The 21,069-nt window shown below is 41.0% G+C and overlaps 1 protein-coding gene across 1 annotated transcript in view; it reads right to left on the bottom strand.

Annotated features, from left to right (window-relative positions):
* Positions 1–106: 106 nt before the first annotated feature.
* The window catches only part of stk17a (serine/threonine kinase 17a), a 37,700-nt gene continuing 16,737 nt past the window's right edge, over positions 107–21,069 (bottom strand). The window contains exons 2-7 of the mRNA XM_087845842.1: positions 19,573–19,785; positions 3,619–3,766; positions 2,994–3,120; positions 2,858–2,906; positions 2,130–2,309; positions 107–1,092 (exon numbers count right to left, since the gene is read on the bottom strand). Coding sequence (XP_087701968.1) covers positions 720–1,092; positions 2,130–2,309; positions 2,858–2,906; positions 2,994–3,120; positions 3,619–3,766; positions 19,573–19,785 — 1,090 coding nt within the window. The 3' untranslated portion in view covers positions 107–719. The remainder of the gene's footprint in view (positions 1,093–2,129; positions 2,310–2,857; positions 2,907–2,993; positions 3,121–3,618; positions 3,767–19,572; positions 19,786–21,069) is intronic.

Here is a 21,069-nt window from a genome sequence, read left to right as displayed (position 1 = left end):
AGAGAGCCAGCTGCAAGCGTACGAGGACTTTTATTAGTCATATTAATAAGAGAGCAGGAACAATAACGGCTGCATTTAGAAATAATTTAGAAGCATAGCACCAGCATTTTATATTTTTCCTTTATTATGCAAGTAGTTCTTTAAATTGCACTTAACTAAATAACAATAAAAAAGCTGTTCTGTAGCTTTTTCTCTATGACAGTCTCTCGTGTTTGTGCCCCTGTTTGTGATCCAGACCTACAAAACAGGCCTGGCAATCAGTGTTCTGTCATCTTAAGCCAAAAATGAACTTTCAGTTTCAATCAATGCTGGAAATGTTTGTGTACAGGTCTGCATGTACGTATCTGTGCTGGTCTTTGACAGCTTTTACAGCTCCCATTCCCAGAATCTGAGTTCTGCTCAAACACGCTGAGGCCTCTCTTTTGGTATCAAATGGGAGCAAACAGTGTGTCATGCTGCCGCTACACTGTCAGTCATTACAACAGCAAACCAAATAAAATGCAACATCAAGCTACAGTAGTTACTTTAGGAGGTGTTGAGGAGGAGGAGGGTAAAGCGAAGTAGGCTTTGCAGGTTCTTAAAAAGTTCCAACAGTTGAAATAAGAGACTGACTGCAACAGTATCTGATTATATACTTACAGTATATATTTAAGAGGGTTTGTGTGGTAATGTGACAGCACTAAGTTGTCCTCAGTGAGATTGCTGGTGCGTGTGATGGGTCAGTAGATGAACTCTCCAGGGACCTCCTGCAGGGCACTGAAGGGCTCCTCGAACTTGAAGCGTTTGGAAATGGCTTTCTGCTCAGCAGTCAGGGCCGCCTCCTCCACGCTGGAGGCGGAGGACTGACGGCACTGACCCAGGGTGTAGGCTGCCATGACTATCAGCTCCTCTGTCAGCGGGCCGTGAACTTCCCCTGCATCCTCTTCCTCAGCTGAGCTTGTACTTGTGGGAGGTTCGGGGCTGCTGGTGGAGCTGCTGGTGGAGCTGGGCTCTTCCTCCACAGAGAGGATCTCCTCCACTGTCTGCTTGTCCTGAGGCTCAGTGGGCTGAAGCCACGGATGTGTGAGACAGTGCTCGGCTGTGGCCCGCTCCCTGGATACAAACACAGACCCACACGTGAAACAGTTATCCATGTCATACCCACCAAAAGTTGATTCTGTTCATCTGGACGTAGCGTTTGTGGGAGAAACGTTTCGTCACTCATCCAAGTGACTTCTTCAGTCTCAGCTGACTGCAGGTTTCAATCTTATAAACAGGACATTTGCACAATGACTGAAAAAAAGAAAGAAAAAAAAAAGGTCCACCCCTAAAGATCGGGTCCCCCGACACAAACAGAGTAACATAGTGTACGCTGTTAAGTGCAGGAGGATTGCCAGGATTTATACATCAGATAAACCAAACAACCTCTGGAGAAGTGGATGGCACAACACAGAAGAGCCACCTCGTCAGGCCAGGACTCTGCAGTCTATTTACACCTACAGGCCAGTGGACGCTCTTTCAATGATGAGGATGTAACATCTTGGACAGGGAGGAACGCTGGTTTGAGGGCGGAGTCAAGGAGGCCATTTACGTGAAAAGGGAAAGACCATCTCTGAATCGAGGAGGGGGCCCAAGGGTACATCTGTCACCATCTTACAATGCTGTGATTGCAGCCATTCCCCAACTCTGTGAATGGGACTCATGGCCATTGATCAACAGCCATTGATCAATGGCTGTTGATCAATGGTCATGAGAATTTGCATAATTAAGATTAAGGAACTGACCTCACAGCCCATTGTTCCTTCAGTGGGCTGGTTTCAGTCATTATGCAAATGTCCTGTTTATAAGATTGAAACCTGCAGTCAGCTGAGACTGAAGAAGTCACTTGGATGAGTGACGAAACGTTTCTCCCACAAACGCTACGTCCAGATGAACAGAATCAACTTTTGGACATTTACTTACCTGGATGATTGAGCATGCATCAAGACATTTCTGTGGCAGTCAGCCATTTATCTTAAACTGGTCATAGCAGGACAAATGTTATAAAAAATGATGATTAAGCTCCAAAGATAAGAGAAATACACAAAGGCAAAAATGATACCACATTCTGAGGCCACATTAGAGTGAACTGTGTTGTTTCTGTGACTGACTGTGGGTGTTTGCGGAGCAGCATCTGGATGAAGGACAGAGCGGCTGGGTCCAGCTGCTGAAGCTCCTCGTCACTGTAGCTCACACTGAGCTGGGAAATGTTGAGAAACGTCTCCTGCTTGTCTTCGCCCAGGAATGGAGAGATTCCTGTGAGCATCACGTATGCCAGCACACCAACACTCCTAAACACACAGAAAGCAAAATATTCAGGCTTCGAGTGCGATCAAATGCAACACTTAAAACAAGGAATACTGTTTCTATGACAACAAAGCAAGAAAGGTGAACAATCGAAGTTCATATCTGGGATCTCGGCTTCAGTTTTGTTGGTAGTTAACAGTCCAACGATACGACGTACATGCAGCAAAAACTGATGGACGACGTTCACAAACACTGATGTGTGTCTCAGTGTTTGTATGATTCAAGCCTTTTGAGACTTTGTTAAAGATTCTGATGTTTTTTGTGATAAACATATTTATATGTATTTTAAGACTGCTGAAGACAAGCACATTGCCTGAAAATCACCCATGCTGCCAGTAGGGGGCAACAAAGTTAAAAGTTCTACTCAAATGAAGCTCATATTGGAAAGAAAGCTGAGGAAAGTGTATTGAGATGTCTGTTTGTGTGCGACTGCTGCGATAGGTAATTAGCAGAAATGATCAAATACAAGTTTTCAAAACCTTTTGTTCCACATGAAATTTATCTGAGTATACCACTACAGGACTTTCCTCACCACATGTCTGTTGCTGTGCTTATTGGCTCATAATTCAGAATCTCAGGAGCTGTAAAGACAAATAGACAGTTGTTTAGAATCACCCCAGTGTTCGATTCTTGTAAGGTGGCAGCAGCAAGGCTGAGCAACAACTCACCAACATACTCTGGGGTTCCCATAATCTCTCTTAGTTCTTGGTGGCTGCTGACCATCCTGGACAGACCGAAGTCCACAATCTTAATGTCACCCAGAGGAGAAGTGCTCGTCAGCAGGATGTTCTGAGGCTGACAGGACAGCACACGTGTTATCGTTAGACAGCTTTTTAAACTGTGTTAACTTGTGTGTGTTTCATGGAGTCAACTGGCTGACCTTCAAAGCATTTTACTACAGAGTGAGAACTGAGTAGCACTTCAAGCACTTTCTATCACATACCAATTACCTAATAATTATGTGTTTGAACGGAGGAAGGTGGAGTGTTGTGGGATAACCCAGGCAAACCTTAGCCTGTGCAAATGTTGCCCATCACTTTCACACAGGAAATACTCAATTGTGCTTTAAACTGATTTCACAGGGCAGATGTCATTCAAAATACAGATGTTTCCCTCTGCCTCCACGTGAGATATACGTTCAGTTGCTGTTAGATCCATATAGACTTTTTGTGTCATGGTGAGGTTTACACAAAGAATGTATCAGGGATTAGTTTACAAGATTGTGTCACTTGTGTAGTTGATACATTTCCAAAGTAAAGGAGATGGTGGCGAGTCACGAGTGTGTCCACAAACCTTTAGGTCAAGATGAACTACATTGTTCTGGTGGAGGAAGGCCACTCCCTCCAGGATCTGTCTCATGAGCCTCTTCACGTCTTCCTCACTGAAGGCCTCATCCTCTTGGTCTGACACACACTGGTTGAAAATTTCTCCTCCAGCCGCACTGCAACCAAAGACACATGACGTGGGACAGATCAGTTGCAAAGCTGTTGACTGGCCCTCTGTAATGTGTCAGCGTCAAAGTATCTTACACCATTCAGGCCTGCAGACCCTCAGAGAGACAAACATTTCCATGTGTAATTCTGGGGTTGGCTGTAGGAGGGAACTGCAGCACCCATATGAAACCCAAACTACAGACTGTATCCTTGTTTCATCCATAATTTGACCGAAATGAATATGAAGCTTGTCCTACGTGATTACTTTGTATGGCGAATCCCACGAGACCCAGCAGAAATAACCCCCTCTCTGACCTGTCTGTGTTCTGACTTGTTGGAGGTGGAGGCAGAAATAGCACATCAAATCCAAATATAGCAAACTAATTATGAGCTTGAATGGGGCCATTTACACTGTTGGTGATAACTTGTTATTTTATTCAGTCGCACACAAATAAAAAGGGTTATAATCAAAATACAAACAATCAAACTTACTGAACCTCTACATCTAACTTTAATTTCTTCTGACCGGATGTAAACTCAATAAACTCGGTTCAAAATATAAAGTGAGGGCAGTCAGGAATAGACAACGGGTCCCCTTAGGGTGCTGGTGAATTAGGCTTTATCTCAGAGGAAGGCAGAGAGGAGAAGGAAGAGGTTTGTGTGACTGCGTTTTTGGTTTGCACGTTGGGAAGAAAAGTCTGGGTTAGAACTGTTGAGTCCTAATCAAAGCCAAATGTCACAGTTCCTGACAGGAAACCCAGTCTGAACACTGACCAAGGTGTGAGGCACTACTGAAGCCCAGCTACAGTATAACTACGCACTTCACACATTGAGATCCAGGACCTGAGTGAAGGGTTAAGTCATTTCCAGAAGAGCAATTCTGGTTTTCATTTGTAAATTCCCAAACTTCAACCTGACCAACAGATTCCAGTCTCCAAGACCAGTCTACCTTCCCTAGACCATTTTTTAAAAAACACTGGATATCATAAAGCTTCAAGTTTAAAAGGTCTGCTCATGACACTGAAAAATTTGTTTTTTATTTTTTATTGTTCCACGAATGCTACAAATCTCATCCCATTAACATTGTTTCTAAGGTTGTGATACATTGTTGCCAGCCCTGACCTCTCTTCCTCTCTAAGTGTGTGCCAAGAGTGCTGGCAGTGGTCTCTCTGTCATTTTTACAATAAACAGTATAAAAGATGGACATATGGACATATAGGTATTTAGGCACCTGTGCATTGGCTTTTTTTAAATTTTTTTAAATCAGCCAGGTAGCTAGGTCCATCAGCTACTGTGTATTATTTTCACACTGAGACATGCATACAGACAGACAGACGAGCACAAATACACCATCCATGCTTGGCAATGGTGGGAAAACATGTAGAGGTGTGGTCATACCAAATGTGTCTCAAGAACAGTACATAAGCTAGTTTTGTTCTTTACCCTTTTCCTTCCATCATGGCATCATGCTGAGTGCAACAGAAAAATGGCATCAGCTTAAAGAAAGAATGAATAAATCTTACACTTCCTAAGAAAACAGCATGCTTTGAAGCCAGACTTGTGCTTTCCAGTGGAGCACCATCAGCATTGTCTGCCCATCTGCAAATATACAGACAGGGGAGGTGGTGGCTCATCCATTTACTGAAATCAACAGCAGACGGAGTTTCAAGTTTCAGCCCATCAAAGCAGCTGCACCATCACTTTCAAAGCCAATAAACAGTATCTGCAGATGGTAAACGGACTGGTTCATAAGTAGCACTTTTCTACTCTACCTGGGCACTCAAAGCACTTATGCAACTTGTCCTCATTCACACAGCGGATGGTTAGAAGAGGCACTTGCTGGGTACGATTAGGGTTGGTAAGTAAGTGCTTTCGTTCTAACATTTGCACAGACTGATACTCTGACAGATGCATCGGAGGGCAACTTAGTGTTACCATGACTGGAACAGCCAGGTATCAAACCACCAACTTTCCAATTAGTTGATGACATACTGCACCTTCTGAGCTACAGCAATCCCATGCAGAGAAATCCCCTTTAACTTCAACTGCAGGATTTCACTGACAGCAGCTCCTCTGCATAACAGAAGGTGAACTAATAAGTTGCAAACTCACTTTTGTACAGAATTCTGATGCAGGTGATCAGGCAGGTGTCTGGCACTCAGTAGGTGTCTCTAGGTTTTGTAAGGTGATTCTCTGTATATTTTTCATTTCTCTTTTATGTATTTAACGGTCTTTTTCATAATGATTACATGGAAAAAATGGTTGTATAATGAATGAATGTTTGTGCTACAGACCATTTCAAGATGTGATACTAAAAACTGAGATAAAAAAATAATTTAGCAAAGGGGCACCATGGGTATTAAAAATGTGACAAATCTATACAAAAAATAACATCAGTGACACTATTGTTGTTGTTTCATGTAGTGTGGGGAAAATACACGTGTGTCAGATGTTTAAAGATTCTTTGATGTAATACAAAGAAACAAAAGAACCAAAACAACAGTTTTAGGTTGTCTGAGGTAGTGCTGTGCTCCTGCTGATCTGGCTGCATATTTCATTGCTATATATTTCAAGGGCCCATCACAGTGTTTGAGGTGGTGGTGTTGTTTGACCTGCTGCCCTCTGATCGGCGCCTCAGGTCAATCTGATCCCACACCTCCAGACTCCTTGTTTGTATATATATTCTATTTATTCCTACTGTCTTACGATTTATATTTATTTATTTATATTTTATTTTATATTTTATTCCCGCAGTTGGTGTCATTGTTCATTTAAAATGACAATAAAGCCCTATTCTGTTTTATTCTATCTAGTTGCTGGTAGAAACATAAGACTTTGTAGACACAAATAATGATGTTTTCCTGTTTCATTAACTGTTTACTACAGTTACAAATGGCCAGTCCTGATAAAGTTTGCTTCCTAACTCCCGCATGAACATTATTATTTTATTAGCCATAGCTGCTAGCTCTACCCTTGGGTCACGTCACTATTGGGTAATCACTAATACGTAAAGGGCTAATGTTAACTGTGTGTTGGCTGATATTAATCATAATTAATAATTGTGATCAACTGTTTAATACTATAATCTCGTTAAAGAAATTAATGTGTAATCCAAAAGTCATTCTTAGTATTGAATGAGTATCGCATTTTTTGGTTTATCAATCAAACATGGATAACGCAGAGCCTACATAATGAAACTCTAATATCCGTTTCAGCTCCACAACCATAAGGACATATATAAGATTTTTAATTATTTAATTAGATATTTTAATTATTTCTCCCCCAGTTTGAATCACAAAACCCCACAGATTTCACTTAAGTGACAAAGGCCAATAGCCCCCTGTTTTATGAAGGCAGTGATGCAGCTTAAACATCAGTGTCTTCATAAATAACTTTGTGCAGAAAGCAGTGTGTGACTGGAGAAAGTGCCAGACAAAAATAGAGCACTGGAAATTTAGAATTAACGATTAATAACTAGGCCGACTCAGAGGGAATGTTCAAAGTGTTAAACTGTTGACCATGCACCTGGTTAACAACTGCAGGTGCATTCAAACGTTTGAGAGAAACCTCGTTTGTCAGAGGATCAGACAGATATGAATGCAGTGTGGTGCCACACAGCTGCTCTGCTGTGAGAAGTCTGATACGCCAGACTTAATACATTGCAGGTGTCACTTGACCCTGGAGGACAATGAAGAAGAGTAACACTTTCTACTAAAAGTATCATTCACCCAATTAGACTCCAACATGCATACAGTGTATTTATCCATACCATAGCACTTTTATCTGAAACACACAGACGCACACACACGCATCAGGGGCAACTCAGCATTTAGTATCAGTATCATCCCATAATGGGCCCATGAGAATGGAAAGTTCTTTGAGTGATCTAACAGTGTCCCACTTTATGTACAAAGATGTAGTTAGTTCACTTCAATAATCACCTGCCAAGAGCAGCGAAAGCAAGTGGCTCGAAAGTGAACACATGCAGGGGAGAGCGAGGGAGCCAGTGATGTCCTAAGAAAAATAATACAGTGTAAGAGGAGGTTTTACAGGTGTTTGTGTATGAGGACAAAATGGAAGGTGCAGTAATTAGAAGGGTGGTGGTTCGATCCCTAGTTACTCCATCCTTGGGCAGTGAAACCCAAATGCTGCTCTGATGCATGTGTGTAGAGTAGATAAAGCAGACTGTTAAAAATCGAACCTGTAAACCTGAAGTCAGCTGACCTGTTCGATGAGTAGAAGAACACAAAACATTCCTTACTACGCAGAAACCTGCTCTAAACATGCAGAAGAACGACTCTTTCATGGCATGCATTTTTAATTTGTCTTTGCTATTTGGGCTGATTGGGACCTGATGAATGTGAAAACTAAGATTTGTCTTTTTACTTGATGTCGTTTCTGAGGAGACGATATCAGCAAAATTTGGTATTGTAGTCTAGACCAGCGGTCCCCAACCCCCGGGCCTCGGATCGGTACCGGTCCGTGAGTCATTTGGTACCGGGCTGCGAGAGTTGAGGCTCAGGTGTGAAATGTATGGTTTTCAGGGTTTTTAGCGTTATTTTGTTATCGTTTTTATCGTTACCTCGGTTTTCCTGGGTCTTTTCACGTGTGTTATGACTAAATCTTCTTTTTTTCGGTACCAGTACTAGTTTTATTTTGTTGTATTTATCCGCGACACCTTAAAGGCCGGTCCATGAAAATATTGTCGGGCATAAACCGGTCTGTGGCGCAAAAAAGGTTGGAGACCGCTGGTCTAGACAACCCAAAACGGGATGTCCACATAAAAAAATAAAAAAATAAAAATTCACATCCATGCAAAACATATGAGTCGCAAAACTGACACTGTGCCTCTCGTGTATAGCTTTAGTAAATCTGCCCTGTACACAGTTATTTTTGCAGTTGACCTCCTTACATTTGTATTGCAGGAGCGCCACAGGAAAGCCTCACACAACCAAAGACCCCCCTGCATTTAGTCATTACTTATTATTAATATCTGGCTCCTTTTACGTTGTAAACTGTTTAGATTTTACTGCATAAAATAGTGCTCATCACATCTTGTTGACACCAGCTGATTACACCACTCGGTCTGTCAACCTGACCTAAGGAGGAAACAAGTGTCTGACCTGATCTTGTCGGTCCAGTGAACCACCGGTGCACCTCAAGCACTCCTCAAACTGTCCTCATTTATAAAGTCCTCTACAAACACTAACATTATGGGTAACAGCTGGATTTTTACATTTCAGTGCAGCTAGCCAGCAACGAAAAACAACGTGAACAGTATATCCTTGGTTTTAACAAAAGAACTCATTGCTGCAGCCAAAGACAGTGGAGAAGTGACCGACTTGTTTTCCACTAAGTTATCATTTCTGTCACTTAGCTAACATAAAATAATGTAAGTCAATAAGCAGCAACCAACCAAACCCACTGGTGTCACATTGTGCACTGCCACAAGATGGTGCTAAACTTGTCCTAAAAACTCAAACTTCAAAGATAGTGTTCAATCTAACAGATATTTAGAGTAGCTGTAAATTAATTAGTCTTCATACATGTAGCGTTACATGTTCATTTAATTAAACACCTACTTCATACAGACTAGCGATGTGTCGGTCGCGAACAAAACGGCTCTTAGAGCCGACTCTTTGAAGTGAACGACACGAGCCGTGGCTTTGTTTTTTTTTCTCCCCCTTTCTCTCACCCACTCTCGCAGTTTTTCCCCGCTTCACTCCACACGCGAGCCTTGTGCTTTGTGCTGGGAAGGTGGTGGGGGGGGGGGGGGCGTAGTTACACTCGCAGCAGCACAAGAACAGAGCGGGAGGGAGAGAGAGAAGAGAGCCAGGGACAGAAAGGTATAGTAATCATCCACAACTATTTTCAGTTGCAGGTGATAAAGGATTCAGGTAGTTTATTCATGCAGGTCCATATGACAGAGAATATGCATCTTCTTTTTGTTTTCATATTTTAATTTAATTGTGTTGTGGTTTGCAGTGTTTTGTGTTGTTTCACTTTAAATTTGTTTAAAAGTTGAAATGTAAATAGTTGGGTTTGTATTATATGATTTATTCAATTCAATTCAATTTTCAATTCAATTTTATTTATATAGCGCCAAATCACAACAAATGTCGCCTCAAGGCGCTTCATAGATACAGAGAAAAACCCAACAATCATATGACCCTCTATGAGCAGCACTTTGGCGACAGTGGGAAGGAAAAACTCCCTTTTAACAGGAAGAAACCTCCGACAGAACCAGGCTCAGGGAGGGGCGGGGCCATCTGCTGCGACCGGTTGGGGTGAGAGAAGGAAAACAGGATAAAAGACATGCTGTGGAAGAGAGACAGAGATTAATAACAGATATGATTCAATACAGAGAGGTCTGTTAATACATAGTGAGTGAGAAAGGTGACTGGAAAGGAAAAACTCAATGCATCATGGGAATCCCCCGGCAGCCTACATCTATTGCAGCATAACTAAGGGAGGATTCAGGGTCACCTGGTCCAGCCCTAACTATATGCTTTAGCAAAAAGGAAAGTTTGAAGCCTAATCTTAAAAGTAGAGATAGTGTCTGTCTCCTGAATCCAAACTGGAAGCTGGTTCCACAGAAGAGGGGCCTGAAAACTGAAGGCTCTCCCTCCCATTCTACTTTTAAATACTCTAGGAACAACAAGTAGGCCTGCAGAGCGAGAGCGAAGTGCTCTAATAGGGTGATATGGTACTACAAGGTCATTAAGATAAGATGGGGCCTGATTATTTAAGACCTTGTATGTGAGGAGCAGGATTTTGAATTCAATTCTGGATTTAACAGGAAGCCAATGAAGAGAAGCCAAAACAGGAGAAATATGCTCTCTCTTTCTAGTCCCTGTCAGTACTCTTGCTGCAGCATTTTGGATTAACTGAAGGCTTTTCAGTGAGTTTTTTGGACATCCTGATAATAATGAATTGCAGTAGTCCAGCCTGGAAGTAATAAATGCATGAACTAGTTTTTCAGCGTCACTCTGAGACAGGATATTTCTAATTTTAGAGATGTTGCGCAAATGGAAGAACGCAGTCTTACATATTTGTTTAATATGTGCGTTGAAGGACATATCCTGGTCAAAAATGACTCCAAGGTTCCTCACAGTGTTACTGGAGGCCAAGGTAATGCCATCCAGAGTAAGAATCTGGTTAGATACCATATTTCTAAGCTTTTCAGCGCCGAGTACAATGACCTCAGTTTTATCTGAGTTAAGAAGCAGAAAGTTAGTGGCCATCCAAGTCTTTATGTCTTTAAGACATTCCTGCAGTTTAACTAATTGGTGTGTGTTATCTGGCTTCATGGACAGATAGAGCTGGGTGTCATCTGCATAGCAGTGAAAATGTATGCTATGTCTTCTAATGATGCTGCCTAAGGGAAGCATGTATAATGTAAACAGAATTGGTCCTAGCACTGAACCCTGTGGAACTCCATAATTAACCTCAGTGTGTGAAGAGGACTCTCCATTTACATGCACAAATTGGAGTCTATTAGATAGATATGATACAAACCACTGCAGTGCAATACCTGTAATACCTACAGCATGTTCTAATCGCTCTAATAGGATATTATGGTCAACAGTATCGAATGCTGCACTAAGGTCAAGAAGGACAAGCACAGAGATGAGTCCACTGTCAGAGGCCATAAGAAGATCATTTGTAACCTTCACTAAAGCTGTTTCTGTGCTGTGATGAACTCTGAAACCTGACTGAAACTCTTCAAGTAAACCATTCCTCTGCAGATGATCTGTTAGCTGTTTGACAACTACTCTTTCAAGGATTTTTGATATGAAAGGAAGGTTGGAGATTGGCCTATAATTAGCTAAGACTGCTGGGTCTAGAGATGGCTTTTTGAGTAAAGGTTTAACTGCAGCCACCTTGAAGGCCTGTGGTACATAGCCGATTATTAGAGATAGGTTGATCATATATAAGATCGAAGAATTAATCAATGGCAGGACTTCTTTGAGCAGTTTTGTAGGAATGGGGTCTAAAAGACACGTTGATGGTTTGGAGGAAGTAATTATTGAAGTTAACTCAGAAAGATCGATTGGAGAAAAAGAGTCTAACTTAACATCAATGGAACTAAGAGTAGCTGTAGATAATATTACATCTGTGGGATGATTATTGGTAATTTTTTCTCTAATGATAAAAATTTTATTTGTGAAGAAGTTCATGAAGTCATCACTAGTTAACGTTAAAGGGATGGTTGGCTCAAAAGAGCTCTGACTTTTTGTCAGCCTGGCTACAGTGCTGAAGAGAAACCTGGGGTTGTTCTTATTTTCTTCAATCAGTGATGAGTAGTAAGCTGTTCTGGCTTTGCGGAGGGCTTTCTTATAAAGCAACAAACTATTTCTCCAGGCTAAATGATGATCCTCTAAATTTATTTATTACATTTTATGTGGAGTGAATAAATAAAAGTATATTTACGGTGGCCCCTACAGACAAAGCACATACAAAACACAACAGAAGTGCTCCAGGATGCTAGGGGGCAGTATTGAGCTTTTGTTACCAAGTGGCTACACAAGCCAGGAAGTACCAACGACCGGATTTGGTGTGTGGTATTAACAGGTAAATGAACATTTTTTTTTAATTATTTGAATATATATGAGCGCTTGTGTATAAATACACAAACAATACACACATGCTTTCATGCTTTCAATTGTGTAATTTAAGTGATCTAGGTAGCTCTGTTTTGAAGTTCAGTTCATGCTAAAAATGTGTTTTGGAGTTTGTACGTGTTTTGTCTCTAGGGGCCACCGCATATATTTATATATAAACATGTAAAAATAAAACCACAGGTTTTTTTTACATTAGTAATTCCTTTTGTGCATAATTTTATATTGTTGTTAATAATAAATTAATTAAAGCAACAAAACAACCTGAAGAGCCGGTTGGGAGCTGAAAGAGCCGGTTCTCTAAAAAGAGCTGGAAATCCCATCACTAATACAGACCCCATCTCCAACGCCCCCAAAAAACAAACAGTGGTGATGTGCGGATTTACACATGTGGGAGTTACAGTGCAACTTCAACATGCAGAGGAATCAAGATCTGAGGAGTTAAACTGTGACACTTAATCCAGCAAATACTGATAAGACTTTCATAACAGGCTGCCTGGCTTCTTAAACAGAAGTAACCCAATCAACTTAAGAGACAGAGAAGTCTCACTAAACAAGCGATCCACACTTCCAAAATCCCCCCCCCCCCCCCCCCCCCCCCCCACACACACACACACATTCAGCTATCTTAGTGAGGACCTTCATTGACATAATGGTTTCCCTAGTCCCTTACCCTAACCATTAAAAATGAATACCTAACCATAGCCCTTACCGTAAACCTAACCATAACCTAATTGTAACCCTGACACTAAAACCACATTTTGAGCCTCGAAAAGGCTTCAAATTTGTGAGGACCGGTGAGTGTGTCCTCACAAGTGACTGTTGGTTCTCACAAGTATAGTAGAATGCAGATTTCGGTCCTCACAAAGATAGCTAGACAGGAACACACACACACACACACACTATATCAAACACACACTGGCTAGCTGCCTGCTTGTTGGCCTGACAGCCTTACAGTAGACCCTGTGAGATGTCAGGTTGACCCAGAGGCTGGAGGGCAGTTTGAATTTGATTAATGAGTTGCTAATGTAATTAATGTCAGCACAGTCCTGTGGGACTGAATCAATTTAACTTTGGTCGGCCATCCGTTACCATCAACTTCAGATGATTTGTTGAAAGGAAAAAGAAAACAAAATCTCACCTGCTTCAGATAAACCAGACTGGCTAAATGCAGAGAAAAACACAGGAACAACGAGAAGGGTCTCTGCTTGTTATCTGCAGAATGCATTAACTCAAGACATGAAAGTCCTGGATTTTCTTTTATGAGTATAAGGGAGTCACTAAAGGGTGAGAGGCAGGGTACATACAGGGTACATACAGGGTACATACAGGACAGGTCGCCAATCAGACCTGGAGCTAACACAGAAAGACAGAATTATTCACACTGTGGACACTTTAGAATCATCAGTTAATCTAACCCCACTGTGTGTGACAGATAGAAGGGGAACAATACAGTCAGACCGAGTGCAAATGAATGGAGCAAAGTGACCCTTCATAAAATATTCATGTCCAGAAACCCGGAGTTCCCCACATCCTAAAGGCTCCATTTATTGGTGGAAAATAGAAGCTCAATAATTTGCCTACATGTCTGTGACCTGACATCACTAATTAACCTCCTACAGGCTTTGACACATATATGTCATTTGTATAAAACCCCAATGAGTTTGACATTTAAGTTAAACAGTCTTCTATTTAAACAAAAAGAAATGACCCTACCCAACAGCAGCATGACATAAATAATGAGAAAAGGTGTTACTTCATTAATCAGCGTCTGTACTGTCCAGCTTCAACATATCAACAAATGATCAAATATCACATCATCAAACCAAATTGAAGCTGCAGAGTTCTACTGTTGACTTAAAACTGTTAAACACATCAGTGAGCCTCACAGGGTGAACATACATCTAATGCATGTTGATTGTCATGTTCACATAGAAATGTTTTAATATTTTGGTCAGATTACAACTACCAAGCTGCGTGCGTGTTGCAGCTCGACTACTTGCGCTGTCAGCAACCTGCTAAATCGTGCTGCTGTTCAGAAACTGGCACACTTCAGTAGATCGCCTGCATGACTCCTACTTTACTTTGTAACTTTAATTTACTCTACTCAGTAAACCAGCTCTCTAATTCTTCCTGTTTGACCACTGTTCAATACAAATATATTGATCACTGGTTGTGGGAAACTATTCACTTCTTTTTAAATATATTTGTGATGATGTATCTGATCCACCCTTCCTCTGACACAGTGAAAGTAGTTTAATATGATAATATGATGATGATATTATGATGATCCTCAGAGGATATGATCTTTACAGTATCAAACCAGTTTATAAACCAGTATGTATTCATCTTTTTTCAGTACGACTGGGCGAGGAGCCATACTTGGACTGGTCACGTGCACTCGTGCGGCTCAATACATAATGAACTCCCAGTTGGAGCTCAGCCAGCAGCGAGCGCATGGAGCTCTTTATTGCTCTCATTCATTCTCTGTGGGTAACTGTCCTCTCTCTGGTTAATGATTCTCTGTCGCATTTACACTATTCATGTCTCGGTGTTATTCCCCCTTTTCTCTCTCACTCCCCACCCTCTGCAATGTCATGAATAGATTTCTATGACCCTCATTCGTAGACTATTTGCCCCCTCCTCCCTCTATCCTTCAATCCTCCATCACCATTTGCCCCACTGCCCGAAATATCTGTCAGCTGCTGGCCAAATAAAAGATGGGGAGGAAAAAAAGGAAAGACTGTGTTGTCAACATCCCATGTCAGGAAGAATGGAAGCATTCTGCTCTATTGCCCTCCCATATAAAAGGATAGCGAAAAGAATGGGGGACAGTACAGACCGAATAGCAGTAACAAGGGCCTAGATTTCCTTGTCTGTAGTTTTATTATGAATTTAGGAGCTTCTTCTATTCAACAGAATTTAAAATAGAAGATATGGATGCTATTCTACAATCTTCTTTGAGCAAACAAGCAAGGGGAAGAACAACTTCCTTTTAAACAAGAAGGGTAATCCAGCAGAAACTGTCATTGGCCACCACCACTTCAAGGGGTGAAAAGAAATAAAAGACAAAACAGAGAGATGAAGAACAGCTAACAGGACAAAACTCAAACTAAAGGCGGGTGTAGACAAGTTAATAACATGCAATCATGGCATATAAACAAATCAGAGTAAAACAAGGGCAGCCTGAGCCTAGAGCAGAATCAGGGTCACCTGGTCCAACACTGATTATAAGCTAGATAGAAATACTGCATTCCTAAACACACGAATGAACAAAGAGACAGACAGACTGGCAGACACAAACATTTCTCGTATCGTTATACATCTACTGTTACTTTCATATAACACCAGTCAAAGTGCAGTATGGTTTGGCCTGTGTGTGTGAGAGATGTGTCCGCATTCAGGACGGCACTTAATTCTGTGATTAGCCTTTATATGCTGGGACTGGGATTACAGACTGAGGTGGGCTTACTAGAGCACTTAAAAAAACGAACTTATGGGATCTTCTTAACTGGACAGATTGCACTGTATGGCATGTGCTGCTGACAGCACATAATCCTGCAAAACACTATAATCTGTGAAACACTGGCAGAACACACACTCATCTCTCACAGACAGAGTGAAATATGAGGCCCAGGCTGTGGACATGACATTACATTTCTTCAGCTACTGACAAATTAGGCACCAAAAATGCTTTAAATGCAACGAGTTTTGGTCAGAAATGTGTCATTACTGCTTAGATGTCAAAGACATGATGCAAACATTTTAAGGCCTGGACAAAAAAAATACTGCTGGCTGTGAAACCATGACCATGTATTAAATATTTGTGGAGAAAAACATAATGGGAGAACACCACTTTAAATCAAAACCCGCATCGGATTTCACCTTCAAATTAACTGGTAATCCTAAATGTCTGCATACTTTGACATTTATTAATAGACCATTATCCTCAATAAATAACAAAGTCTAATATTTATGTGTCACTTAAATATTAAATGAATTCTCTTCAACTGTTGTTTAGAATTTTATCTTTTTAGCCATGTAGCACAGGACACATGCATGTGTACCACGTAGCTATTTCATCGTATAAATACTATGATACAGCAGCTCAGTACGAGACCAAGGGAGGAATCAGTCTTCAGTTTCAACCCTTCTCTCCTTGTCATCACAGCAGTGGATTCTTGTCCTTGTTGGGAAGGCTGAGCAGACTAAACCTTCCCAACAAAGTATAGTTGGTTTCAAGAAATGACACATTTGGTTAAGAGAACTACACAAGAGAAGACAAATAGCAGAACAACATCAACCAGTCCAAAACTGCATAATACATAAGAGGTGACCTCATAATTGGGATTCCTAATTATTCTTAAAAGCTTTAAGACTCACTTGGACTTCCTAACAATTGGGATAATTGGCATGTACCACTCTGTGCAGTGAAAATACGAGTACAATCCTCAGCACTGTCAGAGGTTCTGTGTACACATGACAGCTGATCCAGAATGTGTCAATACCATCTAATCTAGCAGTTTGCTCTCAACTGGTTAAACACACATTCTGTGCGTCTGTGAGTATGCATGCGTGCGTGCATGCGTGTTGGGATGGGGGAGGAGGAGGTGGGATTCACTATGGTCTGGCATGCAGGCAAAATCCAATATGGCATTAGCAGGGATAGAGACAAGGATAGACTAAGAGATTGGAAGTGAGAGAGACCTTGATCAGCCTGGCATGTCATGAACTGACACACACAGACACACACAGACACACACACACACACACACACACACACACACACACACACACACACGGAGTTAGAACCAGGTCAAGCATACCCAAACGTGACCAGTGAGATGAGATCAACAACTCATGCAGCTACTGCAGCCTAAATTACAGTTTCCCATTTATGTGTAATAATGCCACGCTGGCTCAAACTGAGCTGTCTTTCCGTTTGTCTCTGTTACTGCTGTCTGTCTGTCCTCCTCACCAGAAGACAGAGGAAACCAAATCCATATCCTATAATGCAAATGGCGTGTGTGTGTATACATAAGAAAAAAACAGAGCACATTGTTAGAATAGCTAGTGTTTGCTGAAGCATTAAAGTTTGGCCTGAAGCTTTGAAGGACCAGAAAGCCCCAGAATACCCCTCTGTTTAACCCCACTATGTACAGACTTTTGTTACACTGAGTCCATAAGTCTACTATTCCATGGCAACGTGATCATTCAAAATAATACAAATATTAGTGCATCTAAAAATATTTATAAAAGAAAAAAAGCTTGAAAAACTAAACTTTCATTTGAAAAAATGAAATTTTTAAAATTAATTTCATTTTTAAAAATTGTAAATCAGTTTTCTCTAATCGTTACAGTATTTTATTTTGAGTGTGAGGAAATTACTACTCAAACAGTATAAATTCAGTTCAGTACAAGTAACTGCAATCATGGGAGATGAAGTTCAGTGACACACTTCACAAGGTGCTTAAGCAACAAATGATCATTGATGAAAATGATTGGAAACTTAAAACTTGTTGTAGGACAGGGCTCACAAGCAACAGGGATGACTGCATCATAGAGAGGATTGTCAACACAAACGATTACTTTGATAGTCGACTAGTCACCGATTATTTTTGCGATTAGTCGACTAATCAGATCATCATCCATTGGACGTAAAACGTACAGCTTATCGCACCAGCAGCATCTGCTCTTATATAACTATCATTAGCTTACAGCTTTAAGTGTTTAAGGTATGTGCTAACTAAAAATAAAGACAAGATGATAGTTTATTACATTTTAATGAAATTTGCAGACTTGCACACTTTTGTTTAATCAGCTGTCTGCTTGACGTTTATTCAGTGTAAAAACTATAATTTAATCTCAGCCAAACTGATTTACTCAGGAACAAATAAAATACTGAAAAAAGCCAAACAATAACATTTTTAAGTTACTTATATATCAGACGGCGGTGGGTTTGAAAACAATTTGCCGGGGTTCCGGTGTTCTCACCGGCTCTAGTGAGCCTTGAACCCCGGCTAGCTATCAAGCTGGTGGGTAACAGACTTCTTCGAAAACGTCAGAGCGCTTTTGAAAATATGTGGTGTATTGATAAACTGAGAAGATATTTGAGGTTGGGGTGAACGCCACCGCATACAGATGTCTTGAGGAAAGGAGCTACGACTGTCACATTCCTAATATCAAGTCACTCTTGAATCAGAGACAATATCAGCCCAAAGTCCTCGTTTCAGATGGAAGTAAATATATTTCATTTGGAAATCACGTGACGTTTCTGTAGTCTGTGGTGATATGGAGTGTCATGTAATCTGCTAGTGTGGGTGATTGTTGGTTCACTGTGTCCTGACCTAAGCGCCACAGAGAATCTAAGGGGCGCTGTCAAGTAGAAGAGGAGAAATCCCTGGCCCAAAAATACAGATGAGATGAATGCTGCTACAAAAACATGTCACACTGCTGAAACTAAAATTAATGGTAAAGAAGGTCCAGCCAAGTTTGGAGTGTGGAAATAGTACTACAACTTACCTAAAAACTCTTTTCAGACAATGGATATTTCCGGATCGTAAATCCTTTTTCATTAAATCTTAAATATTCTAACAATGTGAGATAGTGGATTTCCTGAGATTATCATTTTGATGCAAATAATTTAAAATGTAATTTACTTTTTCAAGATATTTTGAGAAGCACTAGTTTTTTGAATAAGTGGTGATTTTTAAGACTAAAAAAAGCTTAAAAGACCCTGAAAGAGATCTTTATAGCAAAACAAAGAATAAGATTTATTCTCCACAATAACTGCCAGTAACCTTAATATAGTTAACACTGATTACAAGTTTACTTTGGATTATAAATCTTTATAAACAGTCTATGGTTAATATGGTGTCAAGCAAGTGTCGCCACTTGATAGCCACTGTGAAATGCTTCTGGGCACTTACTACACCATTACTGTGGAGCATTATCTAAATTATCATTAATTCATTTTACCGGGATAAAAACTGGATGTACTGTATTTATCCTAAAACATTTGCTAACTTTGCGCCAAAAACAATTTGATAAAGCAATTTTTGCCCCTTTACGTTTTTGCAATTTTGAATTGCCATTCTGTTCCTTTGCAGTATGTCTGCTGGTGTTTCCCAGTAGGTCTCCATTTCTAAACAACATGAAAGGAAAGGTTTCAACCTTGAATTTTTGACACTCACAACTCCAGAACTAGCACCATCTCTGAAGCCATCTCATAGACCTGGTGGAGGTTGACCACATGGGGACAGGCGCTGGCCAGTTCAAGTACTGCAATCTCATGGATGATCTCCATCCGGCAGTCCTGCCCTTTCCGTCTCTTCCTCATTATCTTAGCAGCGTACTCATGACCCGTGCACTTCTCCACACACTTTCTGACCACAGCAAATTTTCCCCTGAAAGAAAGGAAGACCATCAGAACTATATTCATAACAGCCACTGGTAGATGACAATATAACACTGACACTGCATGCTCATTGCACTGACCAATTAAAGAAACAAACAAACAAAAATAAAAGGTAAATAATTTCATGCGATTTTATTTATACAGCGCCAAGGTAGGCATAAGGTACACCCTACATATAGATACATACTAGGGGTGCAACGATACTCGTATCGATATTGAACCGTTCGATACAGTACTTTTGGTTCGGTACGCATATGTATCGAACAATACAACATTTTTAATTTATTTTATCAACTTTCCTTCTGACGATGCTGTCTGTGTTGAGCGCTCAGTGGATCTGCGCTCGACAGTGCAGCCTAGGCGGAGTAGTCGAACACAGATTCACTGAGCGCAGCGCAAGCTAGCTAGACAGAAGTTAAGCTCGTTGCAACATGGCAAATTGAACCTCCCCCACCCTCATTCAGATCTGGCATTTGGAACTATTTTGGTTTTCATGTGATGTATGACCCTGAAGGTAAGCGAGTCATGGACTAAAGTAAAACAGTATGTCAGATGTGCCACGCAATGTTCAATTACATGAGTGGGAACTAGTGTGTTAGCGCAGTTAGCTCGTTAACGTGTTGGCCGTCCAGCCCCGTGCACAGGGCAATCCGCGGTAGCTGTCAAAGGAGATTTGCCGTGTTGTGGCGTTAACCTCATTTCAGATTAACGCTGACAGCACTAGTGGGAACACAACGAATATGACTGCACATTTACTCCGACATCATCCTCGTGCAAAGACAAGTGGAAGCAGACAAAAACAACAAGCAGGCATGCTACAAACTTTAGCCGAGTCATTTAGACAGCCGTTAGCACATGATTCTCCTTATGGGGACCTGATATGTTTAATATGCTGCTGAGAATATAGCCCAGAAGAAGCGTATAGTATAGCTTTTATTTTGGAAAGAGACATTTCTCTGTAATAAACTCTCTTTTCCAAAGATGAGGGATTCCTCAATCAGATACAGGGCTCACAAAATCGCAAGCCCGATGTCCCGGGCTAGCGATTTTTCCAGTCGGGCTGCCCTGCCCGTCGGCCTATCGTAGGAAGGAAAAATATATGTCAATGCTTTTGCATTCTTTCGGAAATGTAGCTGGGTAATTATGTCATTGGCATCGGTGAGCCACTGTCAATATGTGACATATTGAAATCGCGTTTGAATTTGCGCTTGTTTTTTGCTTTCACTTTGCAATCGCGCGAACTGTGTATAGAGAGCGACAGCACTGATTGGTG

Source organism: Neolamprologus brichardi, chromosome 9 (assembly GCF_056152115.1).
Source record: "Neolamprologus brichardi isolate AB-2024 chromosome 9, ASM5615211v1, whole genome shotgun sequence".
In the NCBI taxonomy this organism is placed as follows: Eukaryota; Metazoa; Chordata; class Actinopteri; order Cichliformes; family Cichlidae; genus Neolamprologus; species Neolamprologus brichardi.
Note: the sequence above shows the minus strand (reverse complement) of the source record. Positions and strands in the feature narration are given on the sequence as shown.